At 40.6% G+C, this 26,580-nt stretch overlaps 2 protein-coding genes across 3 annotated transcripts in view; one reads left to right on the forward strand and one right to left on the reverse strand.

The window, feature by feature from the left end:
• The window catches only part of TG (thyroglobulin), a 163,630-nt gene that overhangs the window by 38,483 nt on the left and 98,567 nt on the right, over positions 1-26,580 (reverse strand). The gene's annotated exons all lie outside the window — the stretch shown is intronic.
• SLA (Src like adaptor) lies at positions 1,850-24,821 on the forward strand. 2 transcript variants are annotated; one of them, XM_009941666.2, is made up of 8 exons: positions 1,850-2,001; positions 7,180-7,273; positions 13,569-13,668; positions 16,961-17,047; positions 18,383-18,486; positions 19,712-19,843; positions 21,786-21,918; positions 22,892-24,821. In XM_009941666.2, exons 2-8 carry the CDS (start codon positions 7,213-7,215, stop codon positions 23,109-23,111), a joined length of 837 nt encoding a protein of 278 aa, XP_009939968.2. In that variant the 5' UTR covers positions 1,850-2,001; positions 7,180-7,212; the 3' UTR covers positions 23,112-24,821. The 2 variants fall into 2 exon arrangements, with proteins under 2 accessions (XP_009939968.2, XP_075271634.1); XM_075415519.1 differs by lacking the exons at positions 1,850-2,001; positions 7,180-7,273 and adding an exon at positions 14,467-14,860 and having other exon boundaries at positions 13,600-13,668.

The raw sequence follows: 26,580 nt of genomic DNA on the forward strand, positions 1-26,580 counted from the left end.
TGTGTCAGGTTAGTGACTTGAATAACAGGATATGAATGCCTTTAAGATGACATATAAAGCGCCACTTAATTCATATCAAAACTTTCTTCCATTTAGATGTAAACATTACCTTATCAATTATCTTATCATTTAAAACAAGTTATCAGCTGAACTTACTGAAAGGCTAAACTGGCTCTCTTCACTGTATAAGAGTAAACAGCCAGCAGACACAGGCAGAAATCACATGGAAATGGAGAATTTTATTTATCTCCTTCCACTGCAAACTCATCTGTTCCTCTACAAGCATGGTACAAACCATGGCTGAGATTTATCGTGTTTCCAGTGGACCATGCTCTATAAAGCACGTCCAACCTCTTATTTAGTGTGACGAATCTTTCCTGCTCAGTGTGAGACCTGCCCCATTCGTGAGAGCATCTTGGGACATAACCTGACTTCGTGCAAAGGCACAAAGAGTGTCTGAGCCAGCCTAAGGCACATAATGGTGAGAAGGATCAGGAAAAGGCAGAGCTCTGCCCCTGCCTGCTCCCACGTGTGGTGCAGACATCCTCCAACCCGTCATCTTTTAGTAATGCCAGAGACATTCTACATCCATTCAGTGAATGCCATGAAGGAAGCAGCATGCCACATCTCTGTTATAGGAAGAAAGCAATAAGGGCCGAAACAATTGAAATATAACTGGTGGGGATAATGGTGGGGCATTATAGTAAAACCAGTTCCCCAGAGTCCTGGCTGTAACACTGTCACATCTCTGTGTTGTAGACTGATTTGCTTATCAAGCTCCCTAATGCTCTCCTGCCCCTTCAAAGTGAGGACTGCTAGCACAGCCCATCAAAGAGAAACGATATTCTCCTGAAATTACCATAGCTCCAAATTTTAGCACAGATTTGGGAATTTGATCAGTGTCTTCTGGTTCCAATAACACTCACACAGCAGCTCCCAACTGGTCAACTTTCAGTTTTCATCAAACAGATGGGCATTACAATGAACAACTACTCAGAGCTACTCTGGTGTGATGTAGGAACTCTGCTTGGGTTTGCTGGGTTTTCTGGTGAGTGGGTTTTTTTTTTTGCTTTGCTTTGTTTTGTTAGGTTGGGGGGAGATTGGTTTTTTTTCAATTTTACTATACAAAATTTGGTATATGAGCTTTTCAGATGACATCTTGATCATAAAAGCATAAAAGCAAAGAGCAAATGGTAATAAAATCTTTTGACTCGTATATTCATCTCTGTAGTACTATATTGCTGAGTGACTTTAGTTAGGTTATTTAACAGGCTAGTATCTTGTTTTCCCTATCTCAGACACTGAGATGAGAGAAGTCCTGGGGCTCCTGCTTTTGCATTTTGTAGAACTGATGTGAAAATGTGCTTCACAGGCCGGCTTTCACTCCACGTCCTTTCATTGCTGATATCGAGTTTCAGTTATTTACAGACAAAGGTGTTTTGGGGTAAAGAATAAAGAAAATCTTGCATTCCCACTGAGGCTCAATAAGAGTGGAAGAAAAGGTTTTGTGCTTCTTCCCTTCTGTCTGAAAAAACTAGTGGAACTACATAAAACAAAACAGTTGGGGACTGAACATCACTGGATAAATGAATTTGGAAGAAAATAAAAAAAGGAGAAAGAAAAACCCTTTCCGTAGAAGTAATGTAAACCAAGCTATTCTGCTCATTTTTTATATCTGCTCAAACCAGCCCTGATGCAATATGTTGCAAACCTCCCTGTTTTCCTCAGCCCATAGATAAAAAGTGTCTTGAGTAGTGGCTTGCAACAGGAACCTCATCTGTTGCAAACACTTTGAGCCTTCCTTATTTCTCAGAGAGGAAGTATGTGGCCTGTTTGGCAAATGCTGCTCTACATGACAGCGTGAACTTCACAACACACTCATTCGACCGGCTGCTCCTCGACTTGATCAGCTAAACCTTGCTGGCAGCACGAGAGCAGAGTTATGACTACGGCTTTTTTGAGAAATACTGCAACCTGGAATATCATGCCTAGCATTTAAAGGTAATCATTACTCTGATACATTTTAGATTCTCTGCATAAGGGACCAAATGTTTCAATTTTATTTATATAAAAGGGAGCTCTATTTCATTAACAATGACAGTATTCAGACCATGGATTTCAAGAACCACCAAAGGTAGAAACAGAAAAGCTTGCCTTTTCATAAGGAGCTGTACTAAAGATAGAAGGAGCAAGGAGTATTTCTACTTAAAGCTCACAGTAAGACAGATGCGTAGGACCTTATGCTGAAGCAAACTGCAGCTCGGTATAACCCAAAATATGAGAAATGTCACAGACAGATTAGTGGGCTTTTTATTCAAAGCTTTAGAAGTTTGCATAGTGTGGTATTTCTGTGTTGTTTCATAGTTGCATGTGTCTGTGAGCTACCTTGACTACAGCATTACATTGTTCTTTCTAAGTGCAAAGGTACAAGTGCCTAAAAGCTGAAAGGATGCTCAATTTGATTAATGACAAACCAAGGGAATTTCACAAAAACATATCCAGCTTCTGAAATCTAAGCTGCTTTTTTTCCCCACATGAAAAATAACAGGATGCTGGTGCTTTCATTTTCAAGCTAAATGGGATTCAGACATTACCTGTGAACCTTCTTGAGAATAAAATTTTAAGAACTTGGCAGTAAAAATGTGAATATCAGGTAACAAAAGTAAAACAGGGTAGAGCATCTCAAGAATGATGAATGTCCTAATTTCACTAGTATGCAGTATTTCTTGCAGAGAGGCTTTACTGAGGTGCTTATTTTGCCATTTTATTTCTCTTATTACTTGAGTTTCTTCGTATTTACTAATTTGAAATCATTTTAAATATAACTTTGAAAAAGTTCTTACAAATCAATGGATTTTCCTATGTTCTGTGCTATTTAACTGTTCCTGAAGCACATTTTCTCAGAGAACAGATTCTTTGAGAGGAAAACACTGCTACATGTGCTGCACACAGGCACGGAAGGTGTAAACTGTACCACAGGTTCTCAGGACCCACAATGTAGGTCATTGAGATTCCAGTCTCAAGGTCAAGAGTTCGTATTTGCTGAGAGCTCTGCCACTGATAATTAGGACACAAAGCAGGACTAGGGCTGTAGATGTTTCTTCACCTTCCTTTTGGCAGCAAAAATAAAGTGGTAAAGATCACTAAACCTCATCAGTTGTGTGTTTGCACACAGCTATGGCTGCAGTGACTGGCCTTCCTTCAACAGCACACGCACAAGTAGAAAGAGGAGGGGAGGAATGGCCAAAGCTCGGAACACTGCAAATGTGATCTTCATGGTTAAAATCAAATTTCCACACAAGCCTGAGGAGGTGGCCTGCGAGCAGGGAAAGCAGCAGGTAGAGTTTGGTTTGCAGCCCAGCAGCACAGCGGTTCCTCCGAGCTGAACAGCAGCTGCACTCCTCCATGCAGGGCTTTGGGTTGATAAGACAAGTTGAGCTTAGAGTCTATCACCTCTCATTAACTCTTCCCAAATCACGCTCAGTGAATCATTTTCTTTGGATCTGGCATAATTATCTGCTTCTATGAGAGAGGGATGCTGCCTCTACTCATATCCCAAACTCTGTCATCAAGTTGAAGTGAGATGCAGTGCCCAGGGCAGATTCGCCATTTCAAAAGAAGATCTATAAAACTGTTATTGTTCCGCTATTGACTTAAATGATAAAAAAATCAGCTCAGCCACAAGATGCTCCACTGTTTCCTGTAAGTCTATTTCTGCCAAGTATCTAAAAATTTCAGAAAACCACCATACAGTTTATCATATAGCGATACAATGCATTTGTATTGTGCTGTTAATACTCGATGCAAGCACAAGCTACTTAAGCCATTCAGTTCTATCACTCACTTGAGTGTCATGTGCGCTGTTGTTTTAGAAATACTCAGGTTACTAATTCATATGCTGTTATTCTAAAAACAGTGATATGCCATTGCCAGCGAGTAGCTAGAAACAATCTTCTTCCCCCTCTATTTCAATTAAAATTTCTGATTTCTTCTACTTCCATCACATTTTCGAATGTCTGAGAGTTGAGCCATACCTCATGGCATTCATTCCACCACCTTTGAGTGGACTACAGGCACCTTTCCTCTGCCCAAATGCATAATGGCAAGTGTCCTTGGTGAGAAAGCCTAGTCTGAGATGTCATTTTCCTTTTAATCACTTTGGATAAGTGAATCAACAGCAGTGGCCACAGCTTTTCATTTGCTTGTTTTTATTGAACACTTCTGTCATGAGTCTGGAGAACATCTTGAACTCTCTGTCCTTTTCAAGACTTTATGCTGCCACCAGTGGTAATTAGTGACAGTAAAACAGCATGGAAGATGTAATGAGACACAGCAAACTGTCACACTAGTGACATCAAAGTCAAAACAGCCATTGCTCTTCACTGTTACCGTAAGTACTTTATAACATTTGTATTTTCCGTAAGTCGGATTCTTACGCCTCTAAAGTAGCAGCACTGAGTTGCACGCTCTATCCTGTTGACTTCAGAGGTGCTTCATGAAGAACAAGGTCATATCAAGTGGTGATTTGTATGGCAGAAGTGAGCCAGGACAATTTTGGATGTGCTCTGCAAAAATACGAAATAAGCGCATGCCAATTGTCCGGCAGTTAATCCCCCTGGTCTAGACAGCAAGTGGTTTAATTACAAACTATGTACAAGCAAACCTTCAAAACCACGTCACGTATTTTTAAAGCAATGTTTAGAGTTTAGATCCCTAAATACCATCTAGGAAAACAAAGGTGCCTTGCTCAAACATGCCATGATTTTAGAAGGTTTGTAAGTGTGAGGTAAAGTTTTCAGAAGTCTTTCCATCATGTACAAATGCTACATATCACTTTCCAAAGTGACTCAAGCACACCTGAAAATTCTATCTACTGCATCTTAAGAGCAGGAAAAACGCCCTTGAAAGCACTCTGTCACAAGTCTGATCGCTAGCAGGATGACTTGCTCTCCTGGCCCTCAAATAAAGGGGTACATAGAGGTAAGACTCTCTTATTTTTATTTTCCATACATTTTTGACACAAAATTTCAAGTACTATTCTTATCTAAATAACAATTGCGTGTGTTAAAATTATAGATGGGCATAAGATATTTATGCTGGCATGCTTGGCACCTATCTAGAATTGCACAAAATTCTTGTTAACTGCACCTTACTATACACTTCGCCAGATTTGAACTATCCTTCTGAAGTACTGCAAAAATGCAGCTACTACAGCACAGAGCTGAGCAGAGGTTATCTGTCCAGGTATTTTTCCCACTTCTCTGGCTGAGTTTTTGAGCCCTGTTGAGCTCTCTGTTGGCATGCCCAGGAAATTTCGCTGGCTAATTTGAAGCTGAGCCAGGAACATCTATAATATTTGTAGCCAAAGTACTGGCTGCACTATTCCTATGCGTATACCTCTTATTCTTGATGGGACAGAACTGACAAAAATGCTGAAGAAATTAAAGCTGGGTCTTCTGAAACAATATTCATCTTCAGTTCAGGAAATTATAATCTTGCAAGTAGACAGTGCCTGCCAAAATGAATTCTGATTTCAGTTTTGGAAGCTTCGGTGCATTTAAATGGAGAATGGTTGTGTGTTTGTTTCAAGAGCAACCTTTTTATTCAAATCTGGACACCCAAATAGTTTACTTAAATTTAAGGTTACTCTTTTATTCAGCTTCTAGACTTCTTATATCAGGCGATGAAACAGTTTTTTGTTCTTGTGAAAGCAGATTTCAGACACTTGTCAGAAAGACACTGGCACAGCTGCATCCTACAGATGTGCCACAAGCTAGTTCCTGCATGCTGACAGCGAAGGGGTAATGTGCCATTTGGCCAATGAAACAGAGACTTCTAGCAAAAAGCCTTTGGGAACGAGCACTAAGAAGCTTGAAGATCAGATGAGGTCAAGTCAAACTGTGTTTTAGCACTGGTCTACTTGCATTGGATAAGAGACAAATTGTCTTTCTTTTGAATGGTATTTTTTTCTGTAGGGCGTCTCCCTAAACTCCTTGTAAGCTATTAAAAAATTACGGTATGAAACAATATACTCAATTCTGTCATTCTTATTCCAAAAGACAATTAGTAATAGTCTTTCTGATTTCACCAGTACTGCTTCTCAAGTTAGACCCCTCACCAGCTAACACCATCAGGCTCTAGCCTGTTGTAAGTAAAGAGCAGCGTACCAAAGGCAGTCATCACCTTTCAAATATTTAAAGTAGAAGAGACTGAAAGACTCAGATTGCGCCTGAGTTTAGTAAACACCCACGTGATGCTGCTACAGCTCCTATGTTCATTTTTACGGGACAATGGACAGAAAAATATTTTTAAAAAATAATTAGCTATCAGCTAGTGGTGTTGGGTTATTTTGCTTTAATGTATGATTTCAAACAGATGTACCTTATCATGCTCTGCCTCTGAAAATGTACCATAGCATGAGACACCTTCCACATCCAAAGGGTTTTTCTCTCTGCCCTTTATCAAGGAGAATTAAAATGGGTGCAGTAAAGCCACAAGAAGGAACTCCCCATCTCACAATATTTAGCTCCACGATTGTCTGATACTGTTTCTTGTACATACTCAAAGACTTTTTAAGAGAAGTATCTGAAGATTTTGCACCATTGGCTTCGTGCAGGAGTGTTTCGAGATCAAATATGTTGAGGCAGGGTGTTACTTCAAAAAAAGAAAAAAGAAAGAAGAAAGAGGAAAAACAACATTGCCACATTTGCTGAGAGCACAATTGCATCAGAAAAAACCCACCGAACAACGTTCTCAGCATTCAGCAATGGAGCAGCATAATATACACACCGCGTAGAAAACCAGATACGTCAATCTAATTAATTTCTTTGTAGCTTCAGAACTCCAAATGCTGAACAGAACATTTTGTATATGAAATGACTGCACGGGCATGGCTTTGCTGTGACTTCCTATTGTGCTGAGGTACTGGTAATGGAAACTTTTACTGCACTGCGTTCTTCTAAGCAACTTCCCTAGCTGTGGTTTTCTGCTATTCCCCTGATAAAAGCATGAAAGTGGTGAGAGTTTAGCAAGTTTGTAAAACACTCACATGAATTTGACACAAGAGTGCTCAAAAGCAAAACTGTATAATATTGGAGACACCCAAACCAGGTCACTTCTCTTCTGTTGGCACAGCAGGTGTTATTCTGATGTTCAATTTCAATGTCTCCTTTGGTTTAGTTCTGAAGAGCTTTGACGGAATTAGAGAGCACAATGGGAAATACTGTGAAAACGCCAAGAGCCTCCAACGAAACAAATTTGCCGAGCCAAATGGGTAAGTAGGCATTTAATTTCTTTCAAGAGAAAAAGATGTTCAAAATATATGGTACATTCATCCATGTGTCTTCCTTCATCTGCCTGATGTAGTAAAAGCAAGCAAATGCGTGACTGCTATGAGAGAAGGAGGGCATCCTGTAGACAGTGCTTATTTTTAGGTACATTCTAGCTCATTTTCCAAGAAATGCTTTAATTGAAAAACCCAAATGCTAAAACTGGTATTTGCTGGTGCTCCTTGAAATATGTTCCTTTCTATTCAGAAAGCACTGAAGCACTACTTCAGAAACCAGAAATACTGTATTTTGACATACTTGCATGTGCTGTTTTATACAAATTTGTTTGTGAAATTTGGTTTTGCTGCATTTAAGGTTAAAAACCTTAATGATGTTATGCTTGCACTGAACCTGAAGCCCACTGTTAGACAGTTGCATTAAAAGTAGCATGCAGCCAACTTGTCCCCAGGTTTATCAATAAAGATTATACAGAAATACACATTTCACAGGCCAAACTGCCAAAGGTCGATATAACACATCTTCCCCATGCATCCACATGTGAAAAAAATCAGGTTTCAAAGCCCCTCCATTGTAGGCTGGTAGAGGTCATGCATCTAAGGGGGAAAGCAAGAGGGATTCAGTGACCTGCGACTCCCAGACTGCAAGCGAGTGGGTGGAGAGTCAGTACAGCCTCAGCTCTCATGCCGCAATGTGGCAGACAGCTGGTACAAGAGCTGCAACAAATCAGTCCCCAAAGGTGAGGAAGAGAAAACAGTTTTTTTTTGTTTTGGGTTTATTTGTTTGTTTGTTTGTTTTAGAGGGGGAAGGCATTAATCAAAATTTGTGGGTTTTCCACGAAAAATGGTCCAGCTGTGCTGCTTATAATTCCATGGATAGGGAATCAGTCTGATTTCATTAGTGCTGAAAGGAAACCCAGCCTTGCTTTTAGCATGGCCAAGAACTGATTGAACAGGCAGTTGTGTAGCCCTAGGTCTTAATGAAGTAGAGGCCAAATACCGTTAATGGCTACTCAGAGGCCTGTAACGTGAACTGACAATTTTTTTGTCTGTGAAGAAGAGTGCCTTACACGGATCTTCCCAACAACTGCTGTCACGAGCACAGTAAGCATCAAAACAAAGACATGCACGTACTCAGAGCAGGACCTCGCTGATAAGCAGGACTTCGCTGATGAGCAGGGGAGTGAAGGGTCACTGCCATGGCTATGACCAAGTTTGTATTGTTCCTGCGCATGCTAAAAGCCAAGGTTTACCAAGGTTAAAGCCAACTTCATCCCTTCCAGTGATGTATATAGAACATACCCCTAAAAGATAACTCAGCAAACATTGATAGCACAGCTACGGCATGGAGAAGTTACCCATTTAGGAATTCAGGGCTCAATCTGCTTTCACTTTCCTATTTGTCTAACACATCTAGAGAGGTGCTTTGTCAAATCCTGCTTGACTTTTAGCTGCCACCCTGGGAGGGAACAAGTCTCCCATAGCTGCAGTGGCATCTGACAAGGCCACAGGGATGTCTCAGACACTCACACAGCTAATATTGCACAGAACAGCTATGTTCCAGCATCCAAATGCAGCTTTAAAAGCCACCATAGCTCTTTGGATCTAACTCTTAGTCTCAATCAGACCAACATCATTAATAATAGCTTAAATGTTAATAATTAAAGTCAGGAATACAAGCATTAGTACCGTCATCCAAATCCAGTGAAGACAGACTATTGAAAAGGAACTCGGTACTAAAAGCATATATTGGGTTAATCCAACGAGTTTGTATCTTTTTGTCATCCTCAGCAGATCAAACTCCCAATTGCATCAACAAGCATGGAAGATCTCCTCTTGGCCAAGAACAGCCACCTTTGATTTAAGTGAGGTGGAGTGTCCAGTCCACAAACTTAAAACAGTCCAAACAGCTATTGGGAAAAGCAAGTTTTACACTGGCTCATTTCTGTAAGACTAAAGCAAATGAAGGACTGAAACAGGAGGGAAAGACAGACAGACAGAAAGACAAGAATATAACAATCACAGAATGGTTTGAGTTGGAAGGGACCCTAATCATCTGGTTCCAACCCACCAGACCAGGTTGATCAAAGCCCCATCCAACCTGGCCTTGAACACTGCCAGGGAGGGGGCAGCCACAGCTTCTTTGGGAAACATGGTCCAGTGCCTCACCACCCTCACAACAAATAATTTCCTCCTTCTATCTAATCTAGATTTATCCTCTTTCAGTTTGAAGACATTACGCCTTGTCCTATCACTCCATGCCCTTGTAAAAAGTACCTCTCCAGATTTCTTGTAGGCCCATTCAGGTACTGGAAGGCTGCTCTGAGGTCTTCCCAGAGCCTTCTCTTCTTCAAGCTGAACATCCCCAACTCTCTCAGCCTACCCTAGCCTCTCAGGATATCCAACAAGAAGGGGGAAGAAAACTGATATTTGGAGTCTGCAGACTTGATCTGCAATATGAATGTGTTTATCAGACCCCTATAAGCCCCTTGTGCTGCCTGAGAGCTGCATTGGGAGCAAAACCTTGTGCCTTCCTCACCTCCAGTGCATCAGTCTTGGTCCTGAGAAAAGGAACAGTGCATTAGCTGCCTTTCCCAGGGAGGCATTTGGACTCCATGTATGACTGTGCTCCATTTAAGCACACTCTATGGGCATCCCTGGCATAATCTAAGTACTGATAACAAAGTAGCTACAGCAGCAAGGGGTCGGCGTGGGTTGTGTGCCCACCCCCTCCTCTTTCCTCCCTTGGGACCCTGAATCAAGGGTTAATCCTTACTGAGCTGCACCTGCATAACTCTCAGTTCACTAGCTGGTTGGTTTAGACCTAATTTGGGTACGCCAGTGTGACTCTGCAGCCACACCTTATGGTTGCTGCACAGACAGCCTCCCAGACACACACGAGTGCTGCCCTTTACCCTCTCTGGTCTACACCACGCCATAAATCACAGTATTTCTGCTGGACGGTAAAGTTGGGATGATGTAGGGAGCCGAGCTCTGACCAGCTCATTCCCGCTCCAGACAGGGACCACACTGGTGCACAGCACAGCGCTTTCTGAGGGCGATGAGCTGGATCTGGATGCTCTGCCTATGCTCTCCCTTCTCTGTAACAGTGCTTCATAGTCCATTCACAATGAATAATTTGAAGCATGCAATATTCAGTCTCACACTTTGTAAGCTATCCAGGGATGCAGACATCTAAAACTAGCACATATTTCATGTTCATTTCCTACTCCTACGAAAAAAAAAACCAAAACCAGAATTAACACCTGTTTCAGTGGAAATGACTGTGCTTCGATCTTTCCACTCTAACTTTTGAGTTGTTCCATTTCAGATGTAACCTACACTCAAACTGTGGAGGAGAGGTGGTCTCAGAAAAATTCAGGCAAATCTTCTTTTTTCTTTTACAACTTTAAAGTGTGGGGAGCTCATTAGATCCAGTCTATTAGATCACTGTGAAATTTAGGTGTGGAGAAACAGTGTAATTTGTTTAGTCCCTGGTTCGAGGCTTTTGTGTTTGAAAGGAGTTAGTATGGGTTCTGTGAAATGCTGTGGAGTGCGGTGGAGCATCTTACACGACCAAAAAACCCAGTGAGGTTTGATTTAAATACCAATTAAAATGAGATCTTGTTTGTGGAGTAGGAGGGTTGAAAGGGTTTGGGTCATACTAAACCCCTTTACTTTCACTCTAATATAAGTACATGTCGTTTAAGAGGTAACTTTTGCATGGATGTGGCAGCCAACATTATGATTAATTTCTTCCTTTTTCAGAACTAGAAATTAATGTGCAAAATTGAAACAAAAACGAATATAAAGATGAAAGTGTAAGCAAAGTAACATAGATCTCACTAAAGTAGAGAAAAAGTCACGTACCCTGCAGTGCATAACGAAATGCAAACCACCAGTACGCAAGGAAGGAGACCAGAAAAGCACTTGTTTTCCACACTTTCAGTATGAAAGAAACATTTATAAATAAACGGCATAAGTTTAAAAAAAGCACTGCTAAAGGCATTGTCATTAAGCTAAAAAGAAAGTATGCCATTCTGTGTAGAACTGCTGTCTAACAATCTGCAATGAGAAACTAGGTGACTGAATTTTATCCTCATCCTGCAGTTCTTACAACGTACCTCCTGGCATATATTTCTCGTTGTCCTGGGTAAAGATTTTGCTTTGTTGCAAAAGACTCAGCACCGATACTTAGGTCTTGTTAGCCTCAGGTACTAAGCAGTTTTTTAGACAGAAAAGGTCTCTCTTAAATTTTAGTGCAGAACAGGGAAGCAATCAAAGACACGCTTAGCACAGAATTTCATCAGAATAGTTGAACTAATTGTATAATAAGTTACAGTAGACTAATCAGGGCAGTTGACTTGTTCATACAAAGGTGCTGGACTACTCCTGTTTAATTCTGTGGCACTAATCAACCAAGAAAACCATGGCAATACTAATACTAAACACACCATCAAACTAACCAATGTCTATTCCAGACTCTACACATCTACGCATCTATAAGGGTGCTCACTAACTATATCATGGGACTACTTCAATGGGCAAAGGCTAGCAAGACTAAAAATGTTTACAGTCAGTTTGAATACCAAGGTAAAATGACCCACTACTTTGCATAACACAAGTCCCTGTAACATAACCACAAACAGCTACTCAGAATCAACTGAGAGAACACTGCTTTTTATTTCCCTCAAACCACAGGTGTGGAATCTTTTCCTTAACACTTACTTTCTCGTCATCACTGCTGTAAGGGTAACAAGTGTAAAACCTCTTCTGTTGAAAATATTTCTTTGCTGCAGGCTTGCATGTTTCCTTCAGCTTATCATCGTTACTGCTGTGAGTTACTTGTCAGGCCCTGGGACACAGAGGCTGAAAACACAGAGCCAATCTCAGCATTGTCACTTAGAAGAACATAGCTGAAAGGAAAAATTCACTAACAGAGAATTGGTTCTCTTCTAACCAAAACCAGGACAGCATTCATTCAGCATGCTGTTTGTAGGTTTCCCTAAAAAAATGTCTTCCTTAAAGGCAGGTTGACAAGGAATGTATATTAAACAAGAAAACCTAACAAGATACAGAAGTGTGTCTATCTCTCTGGGTGATTTCATTCTCTCCTCCCTTGAATTCACTCCCATTTTTGCACATGTTGAGCTGCACAGAGTGGGCAAGTATGGAGATCAAACCACCTCTGCAAACATACTGCTAGATGGATTTACTAAGAAACGGGACTCTGATCCTGCTGGAGGCAGAGGGAAAGCTTTGTCTCCCCATGTGCCAGTGGAGGGTACTGCGACGTGCAGAGGGAAGGGACCTACTGCTAGGACAAACGCAGGCAGTGTATTGCACTATCCTTCTTGCCAGGGCTTCTGCCAAAGAGCTCAGAACACCGAGCATGACACATTTCTGATCTCCCACCTGTCAGCATTTACTGGGCACCACAGATTCCTGCTGGCTGCGGAGCTCCTGAATGTTTGATAGTCCCAGTCTTGTGCAAAGTGCCTCCTCCATCCTTCAGAAACCCAGGAGCCTCAGCATATGTTCTACACAGTGCTGCAAGGCCCAGAGTCATCCCATGTGATGTAAAAGGTGGTCTTGTCTCTTTACTGACCTTGGTTCTGCAAATTGCAGTTGTACAATGATTTAATTGTAAACACCTGTGTTGCCTCTCTTCTTTAATTGAAGATAAAAGCATCATGTGCTACCTCCAGCACAGTTTCCACACAAGGAGAGAGAACAAAGCACTCTGTCTGTTCACCAAGTCATTTTTAAAAAGTGATGGGAAATGGGCAATAATGGCTACACTCTCATTGCTCTTGATCTAAACTGATTTCATACCTTTGAAAGGTATCAGTGATGTTAAATGGTGGAACAATTCAACATGCATCTTCCTTTCCTTCAAAGTAATGCATCAACTTGGCTCAAAATTGCAGCCGGAGGCATTTAGAGACAGTGGCATTAATCAGACTAGGTTACTTCCTAATACTAAAAAATAATTATTTTGTTAGTTTCAAACTCACTATGTGCTTTAAATATGGTAATTACTAGAAAAAGTGGTCTAAATTTGGTTGCTTACCATTAACCAAATGACTTTTTCATTTCTTCACATCCTTTTATAAAGTTGTAGGCTCACCTTTAGGTCTTTATGTTTACCAAGTGACATTTCAGAGTGAGATTTTTTCCCATTTGACCTACTATGTAAAATACAACATACATAACGAAAAATCCATTTCTGTTTCAGAACTCTATACTGTTTTTAAGTGACATTTTCTTTCTTCTTTAACAGGTCAGGAGAGCGATTTCCTTGCTGTCCTCTATGACTATCCTTCAGCAGACATCAGCCAACCTATATTTCATGTAGGGGAAAAACTACGTGTGCTATCTGAGTAAGTTGATCTATTTTTTTAAAATTAGCTTTTGTTACCATCGATGCAAAGCTCTGTTTTATGTACGCGACTCAAAATGGATGCAGTTCAGGCAAATGAACTGAGCTCAGAATTTGCAAGGAAGGATGCTTAGCCATGGTGTAGATTTCCCTGTAGTTAAAGGATTTGGGATTTCAGATTGCTCTTTGATCCTTGGATTCCTCTGACATGGTTTCTGAAGCTGGACTCAGACCGTGTTCTAAAGTAGGACTCAAACCAGAATTCAGCTTTGAAAAGTGATTTTGAGAAAATATGCCCCCCCATGTTAGCGGAAAACAGAGTAAGAGAAAAAATGTATTGAATCTCATAGGTCAAATGTGTATCTCATTTTCTCTCTCATCCTTTTTATCTAACAACTGCTTTATGACTACATCTTAGAATTTCCCCCTAGATTTAAGGCATCTCTAATAAAAATAATACCAAAAATAGTGGGTTTTGCCTTCTCAATTTTTTTAGATTCTGAATTTTCCTAGTGAAGAAAAAAAAAGTAAAAGATTTCTCAGCCAGTTCCATTCAAAATTTTATGAGCCCCAGAAGGAAATAGGCTTAAGAGATCTAGTTCAGACTGACCTTGAGCATAGTGCAAATATTGCCACACACAAGAGAGAGCACACTTCTTGAAAAAGGAAGCTAGCAGCCCTGATATTCTTTTACACATAACTTGTATCAGCACACAGTGACCTCCTAGAAGTTACTCTGCCCCACAACCACTGTTTGCACTAATTACTTAAACAAAAATGAAAGCTTTCATTTTTGCAGCTGGTGGAGCAGATGGATTCAAGAGGAGACCCGATGCATTCACAGGAGAGAAATCCTCTGAGCATTTCTATATTCATAAAAAAAAAATTCTCTGCCTCAGGAAGTCAGAACATCAAATGGCTGGAAGACAGAAGTACTAAAGAGAAGTATCACAGATGATTGATGAATTCTCAGACTCTTCTTCAGGCCACTGTGACCTACAATGGCCTTTGTCAGAAACAAGATATGGGGCTACGTGTACCTTTGGTCTGACCCAGAATGGCCGCAGTTATCTTCTGCTGACAACGTGCTTTCCCTGCCTCACTGAACCTGGAGGTCACAAGGCTCAGGCAATACCACTAGATGAATTTTCTGCTGATGGAGATCTTCCCCAAACCGGGGGAATTCTTCTCTGGTAACTTCTAGCTGTTTAAACCTTGCTGCAGTTTGCATAACATACACGACATGGTACAACAATTGTTTTAGCCTGGAAATTCCATCTTAAAGCCTCACTTCCAGCTTTTATCAGCTACGAGCCCTGACAACACCATGTAACTACATATGCTTGTACCGATGGGAATTATATATGTGGCATCATATGCATCCTTGTGCTGCATAGTATGATCTACTGGATGATCAACTCTAAAAGAATTAGGCTTCTGCAGCAGCTGTTTTTATCATATTTGTCTGTTGTGCAGTGATCAATAGCGTCTCCTAACAGCAAATAGGAGCCAAAGCAAGCCTTGATGGGAACCATCCTCTTCCTGTTTTGAGTCGGCTTGCTCACAGCAGACCAGACACTGAAACGCTCTATGCACAGTGGCCTAATGAAGGACCTGTTCTGCCCTGCTGGGGTATCTGCTGGTCTTGATAGGAACTGTTTGCCTACAGACTCTTGCTGCACATAAGCTGTAGGTGTAATCTTTTTCTCAAGCCATCCAAAGAAGCAAAATGCAGTGGAAGTGAAGAGCAGCATGGCAGGCATGACCAGAGCATGAGTGACAAGGAGCCACTATGACGAAGCCATCATGAGCAGGCAGCGCATACTGCCTTTACAATGACAGCTTTTCCTTCTAGCAAAGCAATTATGCGCAGCGGCAATCTGCCCCACGAATCCTGCCAGGAACAGAATATCTGGAACCCCCATAGAAAATACAACTCCTCACAGATATTTGTGACTTCTCTGGGTTGGCAGGATTAGATAAGCACCAGTGGCACAGTTTCTCACTCTCCACACTTGTCAGGCACCTTTCTTTACCAAATGAACAACTGCATTTAGCTGGCAGTAGTCAAACCAGATGCCCTCCAATGCTCCCCCCAATCTACATAATTTCTGTGGCTCCTGCCCCAGGACAGATATGCTGCTTTGGGACTTTTTATCATCACAGGGATTGTCCAGGGTTAGTAACATTACAGCTGGGAGGGAGGGAGATGCCGAGTCTCTCAGGTTTTTTTGTTACTGCAATTCTTGTTTCTGTCTGGGAGAGTTGTGGGGAAAAAACCCCAAATAACCTAAACTTCTCACAGATAATTTAATGTCAGCTGGAAATCCACAAACAAAACTTGTGGGGTCCTGAATTTTCCAGCTCTGAGCAGTAGACACTTCCTTTTTTCCCTCAGAATGTACATTCCGGACCACAGTTTAAACTCAGAGTTTTCAGCTCCGCTGTTTTGACATTCTCCTGAGACTCTGGTTTTCAGTCCAGGCATTATTTGGGAGCATTTACATGAACGACCACAAAAACAGCATTCAAACACAAGACACACTATTATTTGGATTCAAACTCTTAGAGGAAACGGTGGAGAGAACCCATCAATCATCACCATCCTTGTACTAATCACTAAATCTCCGCATCCCTACAACAATTCTTGTTACCCTGCCCTTCCTAAGGGATTCAAAAGCCAAAGCCAGCATTCAGTATCACAGCAAGAATCTAAGATACATCAACGAAGAAATATATGCCTAGTCACCTAGTTTCAGCTATGACATGTTTTTTATTGGAGTCTGGTCAGCAACTCATTGAAGAAAGCAAAAAGAGCAAACTAGGCTCTGTTAGACTGGAAACCTGCTCCCAGGCAGACAAGGTCCATTTGCTGAGAATCTCTGCTCTGATGTTATGGGACTAACCACAGGGCTGTCCAGACACAGTGTACTCAGCCATAAACTGAATATCCTGGATACCAGCACAAGTCTAGCTGTGGGAAGGCAGAGCACAGCATGGTTTAACCACTGAGTATTTACCCTTTCTTCTTTTAACTACAGTAAAATATTCTATTACTTACATAATTTAAATGGAACGAATGTAGCTTATTTCTGTGTCCAAATTTAATCCTGATGTAGGTTTAGAAATGGAACTATTCTAAATGAAACAAACTTGAGTCCCTTTCTGAATACATACATTCAGGAACACAGACAGAAGGTTACAGGCTAATTTGCATGTCTTAACTAATTTCTAAAGTGAGGACAAGCTCTGAAACTACATCTGAAAATATCCCTTCTCTTCCTTTCACACAGTGAAGGAGGCTGGTGGAGAGTCCATTCCCTTACAACAGGTCGAGAAAACTACATTCCAGGAAAATATGTAGCCAAGGTTTACCACGGGTAAGTAAATGTATTTCCTATAGCCTTCCAACACTACATTTCTACACATACTGCCCTGATTAGTTATTCAGTGTCAATGCCAATAGTGACTAGACAGACAGAAATTTTATTTATTGACAGTCTAAAGTACTTCCTTTGAAATCTGACAACATCAAATCCACATCCAAGTTTAGATTATAAAATAAAAGGGAAATCCTAGTTTTACATGTTGAAAAGGCTAAAAAATGTCATGTAAGATATTTTAAATACTTCTGTTGCATGAACTGATCTCTAATTTTAAGACATTGAGAAAGAGACCCTACTTAGAAAGATTTTTTAATATTTACAAAGAGTAAAATTTAAGCTAAAGTTGCTCATGAAAAACAGACCACAAAGAACAAATAGAAAGACTAATAAGTCATTCAAGAATGTAAACTCCCACACTGGAAGAGCTAAGGAAGGTTCAGAGGTTTCTTGTTGCCCTAGACACCCGTCAGGAAAAAGCATTAAAGCACACACTTAAAACTTTTCTGACAAAAGTTTTAACACCTGTTTGGTGTTAAGCATATGAACTGTGAGCTTCACTGCAATTTATGCAAATGCTTAAAGTTCAGTATGCTTTTAAATCCTCCTGAAATAGAGATGCTTTCCCAAAGACAGAGCACAGCTACCGTAATGGAAGCTACTGTCTGAAGCTTCCCCAAGACTATTTTGCTGATGGCAGACTGGATCAAACCCAGAAGAACAACTTTAAAATAAAATGCCAGTAACTCCTACACCAGCCAAGCAAGCTCAGTCACATGGTTAGGCAGCAACTGTGGCAAAATACAGCAGCGCACCAAGCTATGGTGAACATCAGCAGGACTAATTCCAGTTCCCCTTCTCCACAAAGCAAATTGACTTAAATAGCTGGACTGTTCCCTAGTATAAACAGAATACTTGTATTTTCTTTTGGTTTTATTTATTATACAATAAAATGTAATTTGGAGTTAACAAAAGTGGTTCAAATGAAGGAGGGATTTAAGTAATGCCCCAGATATGCCATCAATATACCACATGGATATGTCCCCAACCATTCAGATCAAGGCAGCTTGAAAAGTTTTGTTTTCCCTAGTAAGTCCAAACCTTCTGCACTCTTCTCTTAGTCTCACAAAAGTTACTGGAACTCAAAGAGAGCAAGATTTTCTCCACAAACTGGGGAAATATGCCTGGACACAGTTGAGAGAGTAACTACAGAAAGCCACAGTGCTGCTTTGCAGTCACTTTTCCTGGCTAATGCTGCACTTGCTCGGCCACATGCTGCTGCCTGTTTCACTGGTGTCCAAATTTCAGAATTTGTTTTTTCCTGCTTCACAGCTGGTTATTTGAAGGGCTGGGAAGAGAAAAAGCAGAAGAACTTCTACAGCTACCCAACACCAAGGTCGGCTCCTTCATGATCAGAGAGAGTGAGACTAGGAAAGGTGAGAAAACATGATTTTTTTTTTCCCCATTGATCTCAGGCATTAACAGTTTTACAGCTCTTTAAATCACTTTCTGTCCTGCTTCATATGGATCAATCCGAAACCAGAAAATGTATGTACTGGGAAGGCAAAGGCACTCAGTGCAACATGCCAGTCTTCACCAGTCACCTACGTTATGTGCGGTGCCGGAAATAGGGCTAGCGATGGCCATGGAAAGTTCCACAGGCACCAGCACAAACAAGACACAGTTGTTTAAACACTACTATTTACTTTGGTCTCATGCAAAGCTTATTAGGCAGTGGGACTTTTCAAATGGAAGAAAAGTCACAGCTTTGCCTTGGTCCCCAAACGATTGCCTGAAGAAGCTGTAAAATACACATCAAGCAGCGGGGGTGGCTGAGAAGTGTATTTGCTATATAAACTGGTGGTTCCTTTATTTATTTTTTAAAAATTATATGTCTTCAAATCTATTTTCTTTCATAGCAATTCTGTTACTACGTGGGAATTGTACTGTACACACTTTATACTTTTATTCTCTTCAATGGGAATACATGTCCCATTGTGCAATGTGATACCTTCCCTTGTTCTGAAGCACCAGAACACATCCTAATATCATGATAGACAGTTAGAAGTGAATAATAAATCATATACTCTGGCCTCTTGCATACCACAAGGCAATTAGTTTCATAATACCCATAGTAAATTCAGAACAATTTAGGATCTGCAATCAGTCCTTACCAACTAAGCCCCGCACAATAGTTTTAAACAAAGAAGCAGGGAAATCAAAGTTGTCATCTCCTGCCAGGAGTGCATTATTTCGGTATCAGCTACTGCATTATTGGGAGCTGACTAAATCAGCATACCTCAATGAGTCTGGTCCCCCCCTTTAGAGGAAAAGAAACAACTTCGTAAAGCTCTATGTCCTTTACACGATTTCAAAAAATCCCATACCAGCAAAAATACAGGAAAAACACACCAAAAATTTAAATTCAACCAAAATCTCAGGCCCTGATGTTGGGCCCTTTATTCCCTTTGTTTTACTTCAGTACGTGTATAAAGTACACTACGTAAGTAGAAATTAGGATGGCCACTCATGTTGTTTCAGATCTTTCTGGGAACTTTTGGATCGTGGTACCACATCTTACAGATACTCTGGCTACAGTCACTGCTGCCCATCCAGAATTAGGGCCCTGCTTTGGTGTAATTAGTTCTCCTCTTTCTCCAGGGTTATATTCTTTGTCGGTGCGGCACAGGCAAGTGAAACATTACAGGATCTTCCGCCTTCCAAACAACTGGTATTACATCTCTCCACGGCAAACCTTTCAGTGCCTTGAAGACCTTGTGAATCACTACTCAGGTAAAAAGAACTGCAGAATAAACACATTTTCCACTGGCAGCTGTAAAACTGTCTATCAAAGGTCCAGAACAAGAAGTTTTGCCTATATTGGAGACTTGCAACATCTGTCACGGAACAAGTAACAGAAAAACTTTTGGTTTATATCATTTACTTTATTTTTGATCCTAAATACAAATTATGCTACCCTTAACAGTACAACTGAAATCAACCCAAGAACTCAGCTAAATAAAGACAGATAGGGTCTGCCTGCAGTGGTGTGTGATACTGTATAACCATGTCAATAGAGCTGTCCCTAACACTACTTGGCCCAAACTCTGGCGTCTAGCACTTCCCTAGACAACTTTCCAATACAGTTTGGAGGTTAGTGCAGGTCAGGGATGCCCAGCCCCTCTCAAAGCACAGCTAAAGTCTAAGTTTGGGTGTACAAAAAAGGTTAGGCTGTACAGATACAAGTCGTGTTTCTCAGTCCCAGGACCAGGGTTCAACTCCCAGCTCACTTTTACCAGCATGGACATGTCTGACATTTATTTATTTACCATACAGACAGACAGATAGCATCAGAACATGCAAGACCAGGTTCTGTAATCACCTTTCTCTTGGGAATCACTACATCACACAACCTTACCCACAGCAGAAAATTCTCAGAAATGTTATTAGTTTATTCCCTATTACTTTAGAAGAGTATGGGTGGATTTTATCAGCAGAAGTTATCTCAGGCGGCTCAAGCTGTTAGCTCAAATCTAGATTCAGCTGTCATTTTTACTGGTATCAGTCCACTGGATAACACCTGTTTCAATGGTAGTTTTCCAGACTTGTGGCAATTTAACCTGTGTCAGAGAGACAACTTGACAAACGACACAACTAAGTGCCTGCAGTTACCATGCATTAAAATGAGAACATTTTAAAATAAGGAAGGAAGATTGCAATAAGTTTATTGCATAAAAGCTGCGAGAGAACAATAGGTTCTGTGCTTTAACTAGCAATGGGTACTATATTATTTCAAAAGTGTAAAGTTACCGTATTTGCATATTTCATATGTAAAAGAAAAAGTGTGTTGGCCAAAGAGTACTCTGATAAACTGGGGAGAAAAGCTACATTCACATTCAAAACATGCAAACGAAACTTTCAAGTCCAATGGTATAAACAGAGGAGTGAGAATTTGGAGACTTTTGTTTTTTGTTTTTACATTGTAGTTAGCTGACACCTTTCCCCATTTAGAAATAGGGAAACAATCGAAGTCTAAAATTCGAGGTAGGGGAGACCCAAAACTTACAACAATTAATATTTTTACTTGATTTATAGGTGTAAGAGGAGATATAGCGAGATTTAGCTCTCCTTCCCCCACTAAGATATGATACAGAACCTCACGCTGAAAACACTAGCGTTCAGCTACTATGTTCTCTACTTGAGCAGAAGAACACATGCAATGTTCCTCGTGGAGCAAGGAGGAGGAGACAGATGAAACATAGACAAAAGTAACATGTGAACCTTGATTCATTCCATAGCCATACTTCACAGAAGAATGGGGGCACATACAATCCCGTTTGAGTGGCTGTATCTTGCATCTATTTTACACTCTGTTTGCATGGCTGAGACAATGGAAGGCAAAGGCAGAACTCACCGAGGATTCACGAAACCTGGGTTTAAGTCCCTGCTCTGTCACAAACTTCCTTTGAAACTTTGGGCAAGACACTTTGTTTTTCTGTGTCTCAGTTCCTCACTTGTACTGTGGGAAATACATACCATGATAAAGCACAAGGCAAATATATGAGAAAAGGAAAAAGTTAAGCCTGTGTTACAGTGTCTTTGCTGAGAACCCACTATTTACTGATTACTACTACCATGTCCGAAACTGTTTCTTTGAGCATTCGTCAGGGAAGGAAAACAGTGGAGATAACAGTGAGCAAAGATTAACTGTCTGTGTATTCATTTCTCTGTTCAGAAGTTGCTGATGGTCTCTGCTGTGTCCTTACAACACCTTGTCTTACCCAGTGCACTAACAACAACAGCGTGATGAATCAAGTTCCTCCTGTGGTGATGCGCAATAAAAACTTCAACTGGAGAAGTTTTCACAGGTACCACTACAACACAAGCTGCCAGAAACAACAAGGGTTTTTTCCAGCCTTGTATGTAATCATACTTACAACAGAGAAGAGACAGTCATTTTCTTCTCCTGAGATGAGTTTTAAAGATTAGAAAATCTTCAAAGCTGCTGACAGCAAGTTAACCCATGAAAACTGGATGTCCAGCTCTCTAACTGATAATCTTGGTCTAACTTTGAAAGAAAGTCGAGTTAACATTCGACCATTTCTCCTATGCAGCTAAGAGTGTGGCCACACATGCAGTCCCTTTGGGACTCATAAGCCCTCTCCACCAAGGGGGCAGGAGTAAGAGCCAGGCCATAAAGCCTAGTCAGATCCACCACCAGTGGCACATGCATGTGCAATGGCTTACAGGTGAGCCTCGATAGTCAGAAATGCCTCCCCCTTGTTGACACGGTGGCCATGCACAAAGCAGCACAAGTGCAGTGAAGGCATTATACCAGCATAAATCCTTCCTGCTGTGTCTCTCTCAACACACAGCCCAGCTCGAGGTTCATGAGATTTCTAATATCATGACTGCAACTAGAGAAAGTAGGTCAGGTTTCAGAAGCTGGTGAAACAACCACCTTCAGAAACACAAGGACCTCTAATTTTTGAAGTGTAAATTTTCCTCCACTACCCTTCTTTCACAAAGCATATTCATTTGCTTACAAATGCACGAAAATTTTGTGCACTATCATCAAGGCCATTTTTCCTACAGATGAAGAAGAAAGAGAGAAAGCATATGGATGTTATTTCCTTTTCAGATGCCAAAAAATATTTAGATACTACTGTTGTACTGATTGTTTTGGAAAATCTCTAAGTGACAGAAATGTTTGGTGATTTATGACACAGGAAATTTTTTATACAACAAAATTAACATTATTTGGTTTAACAACTTTTAAAATTATACTAATATGCTCAGTTCAAGTCGCTGAAACGGTAACATAATTTTGTTCTTTTGAAGGCTGGAGGCGACTGAAGATACTGAAACCACCCTGGCAGCAATGGATGATTCTTGTCTCAGCTATGGCCTGAGGGAAAGTATCGCCTCCTACCTCTCCTTAACAGGGGATGACAACGCTTCTTTTGCAAGAACCAGAAAGAAGAAAGCCCAATCTCTTATATATACAGGGAGCAAACATAAGAGTACCCTTCACTTGCCACCTACATACTATGAAGATTAAACGTAAGACAACCATGGGGGAAAAAAACTGAGGGGTTAGAAGAGAAACCCAGAGCATTCTGTGGTCCTGCAGTCCTTTGACAGCTGAGAGATACAAGCACAACAGCTGATGATCAAATGCTGGCACTGCTTCTGCATTACTTCTTCTGAATGTTAACCAGAGACCTTCTCAAGGGTGCTATCTCAGCCATGGTACATGCTGGGAATGTGCCCTGTACACTTGAAATTAGAATCTGCTCACAAGCAGGATGAACCGAGACAGACTCTCAGTCAAGAGCCAAGGGGGGCAGATGACTCCTCAGCATGGGTGATGCCCACCATTGTACAAAGGTGATTGCATAGGGAAGGAGTAACTACAGCTCAAGAACTTAATTTAAGTCTTGCTCTGGCATTGCTCATAAGGCTGAAAAACATCTTTAAAGAATCTACCTACACGGAGAAAAGAAGCCTTTTTATCTTCTCCATATAGACTCACCCATTGTCATTGACAGAAGGTCAGAAAGTCATCAAAAACCCCAAGAAAGTATCTAACACCTGGCATCCAAGAAACATCTATTATATTGACTCCATACTTCTGTCATTTTCACCTTTTAGGGAAAAAATTACAATCACTGACTTTCCATGTGGCATGCAATTCAACTACTGGTAATGGCCTGCAGTATCACAAAGAGGTCACATAATTAAGAACAGGCTTGACTCACAGGGAAAAGCAGTTCTTGCTTAGCCCTGAGCTGGGAGTACAGGCATATCTAAAAGTATAACTCAGCTGCTAAAAGTCTACCAGATATACAACAAAGAAAGAGGGGTTTTAAAGTGAAAAGTAAAATCTGGCATCATCATGCTTATCTGCGAAAGTAGGCTTGCAAAGGTGTGACCTTTTACGTGTAGAGGACCAGATTTTAACCTCATCTTGTGAAGGCATCCCTATATTTATGTGTAATATTTATATAAACATCAGCTTTCTATATATAATAAAACTAAAAGAGCAAATCAGCAACAGTGGATGTTAAAGAGTTTTCTGAATTTCTTGTCTGAACAGAGTTATGTCAAACAGTAATGACACATTTCATCAAATTGCTTAGAGATTTGTAACTGGGTTATCTGAAATTTCATGAATTAGGGAATTATTCTATGCATATGTACCCTTTGCTAAGTTATAAATGAGCAGCTAGCATGGTCCTTTGAATCTGACTTGTGGTTGCTTTCTGAATCCAGTAGTCATTCATATCTGGGGGTGTAAAATACTGCAATCTACGTTCTTGAGCTAAGACCATTTCAATCTAATATTCTGTCATAATTTTTTGCACAGATTTGAGTAATAAAGATTTGGAGAGATGTGGAACTGGGGTTTTATAGATAGATATATATATATAAAACATATATATGTTTTCTCTGTAAAAACCTCTTAGCGCATATCTCTGTGTTCTGTAGATCTTATAACAGATCATTTGCACTAGCAAGAGAGATTCAGAGATCAAAATAGTTCACAGCCTATTTAAACATATTTCAGAACTTAAAGGATGAATGTAATTTGGCTGGTAAACACTGAATACCACAAAGCAAAATGAACTCAAGAAACTCTAGACATTTGTATAAACTCATTACTGTTACTGCTCATTAATACATTATGGTGACTGCATTTTATCCAGTGAAATGTATATGGGGAGCATTACAGATTTCTAAGTCATGACTTATATTTATTCATTAAAATAATATCCAATAACTACTTTATATTGCTTTTACAAAATAGAAAACCTAGCGTGCAACTAATACAAACACCCGGTCTTGTAATGACACTGCCAGAATATATCTTTGACAGAATGCGACAAAAGACTCCAAGAGCCCATGTAACTGGGCAGCACTTGCAATATGCTGTGTAGGAAGGGAATAAGACATGTTCTCATGATGACAGGTTCTCATGACAGCACGTTCACACAATCACAGACTGTTTCAGATTGGAAGGGACCTCTGGAGGACACCTGGTCCAAGCCCCCTGCTCAAGCAGGGCCACCTAGAGCTGCTTGTCCAGGACCATGTCCAGACAGCTTTTGAATATCTCCAGGGGTGGAGATTCCACAACTTCCCTGGGCAACTTGTGCCAGCGCTCAGTCACCCTCACAGGAAAAAAGCGTTTCCTGATGTTCAGAGGGAACCTCCTGTGTTCAGCTTGTGCCCACTGTCTGTGGTCCTGTCACTGGGCACCACTGAAGAGAGCCTGGCTCCGTCATCTTTGCACCCTCCCTTCAGGTATTTATATACGTTGATAAGATCCCCCTGAGCCTTCTTTTGTCTGGGCTAGGGGATATGAATGGTAGATAATCATAGGATTAGGGGTATTTCGGGTCCATATCAGACAGCCCTACACCTGATTGCAGTAGTTTTCGGTGGAGCAATGTATCTGCTCTTTCTACCATTGGCTGACCTGCTTCCATGGCCAGGAAGGAACTGTTATCTTCCCTTGTCATGGGTGGGGGAAGCCTGGGACCTCTCCTTCTGACTCCTGCCAGGGAACACCTGGAGGAGGGGACACCTAACATATCTGCCCTTCACAGTCTCCTGCAAGAGATGGAGGAAATCCATATCATTGATCCACTCATTTACATCAAAATTGCGGTGGTAAATAAATCAGTTAATCAAAAGATGAAGTCATATGCCATGTTCATGCTCTTCAATGATTTAAAATGAGACCATAATCACTGAGACTATTTTTTTCAAATCATATTACGGAAAGATGAAATAAGTTATAAAAAGTCCCCATGACAGCTCTTCATTGATTTTGTACAATCTTCTTTCAGATCCGTTCCAAAAAACATCTATTATAGGGCAAACACAGGAAACTCAAAAGCATTTCTCTATTTCAGATGCACATCTTGTACAGAAAGCTTCGCCCGTCACACCTCTCTGCATGCTAAGAAACAGTACCATTTTTTTTATGCATGACAAAGACCTAATCAAGGAGCGCACAGCTAACTTTTGCAGAAAAGCTGTATTGCTTCATGGGATTTTCCCTCGGGAAAACTATATCTGGTGTATAGTCTCATTTTTGTGAATCTTAGTCTGTGTGCACTTCCTTTTTTTACAGTAAAATTAAAAGTACACAATCATTTTGGTGTCTTGGAACAAAAACAAGACTCATCCCCTTGCAGGAGGTCTAGGTGAGAAATCTGATTAAACCAATGGTTGCATTCTGCATTATGAGAAAAAAAACAAAAAAGGATAAATTATATATTTAAGCCACTGCTGTTACTGCTTGCTTTTTATTTTATCGGTGTATTTCACAAGAAAACTAAATCCACATTGACACTGTAAGGATAAATACTTGATGTTACTTTGAAGTAAGTGGAGATTCTGCTTTTGCCAAGACAGTGGTCTGCACAGTCCCAGGAAGAAAACTGTTGTTAGAAACACTAGATTAGTGGGAAAAATTGATTCACCTGCCTGCTCGTTGCACTTGCCACTGTTTTCCATTA

Source organism: Opisthocomus hoazin, chromosome 3, assembly GCF_030867145.1.
Source record: "Opisthocomus hoazin isolate bOpiHoa1 chromosome 3, bOpiHoa1.hap1, whole genome shotgun sequence".
NCBI lineage: Eukaryota > Metazoa > Chordata > Aves > Opisthocomiformes > Opisthocomidae > Opisthocomus > Opisthocomus hoazin.

Coding starts and splice junctions, on each gene's coding strand:
- SLA (XM_075415519.1), top strand. CDS start 14,622: ATGATTGATGAATTCTCAGACTCTTCTTCAGGCCACTGTGACCTACAA. Junction 17,048..18,382: donor GTAGCCAAGGTTTACCACGG/GTAAGTAAATGT, acceptor CCTGCTTCACAG/CTGGTTATTTGAAGGGCTGG. Junction 19,844..21,785: donor CCTTGTGAATCACTACTCAG/GTAAAAAGAACT, acceptor TTCTCTGTTCAG/AAGTTGCTGATGGTCTCTGC.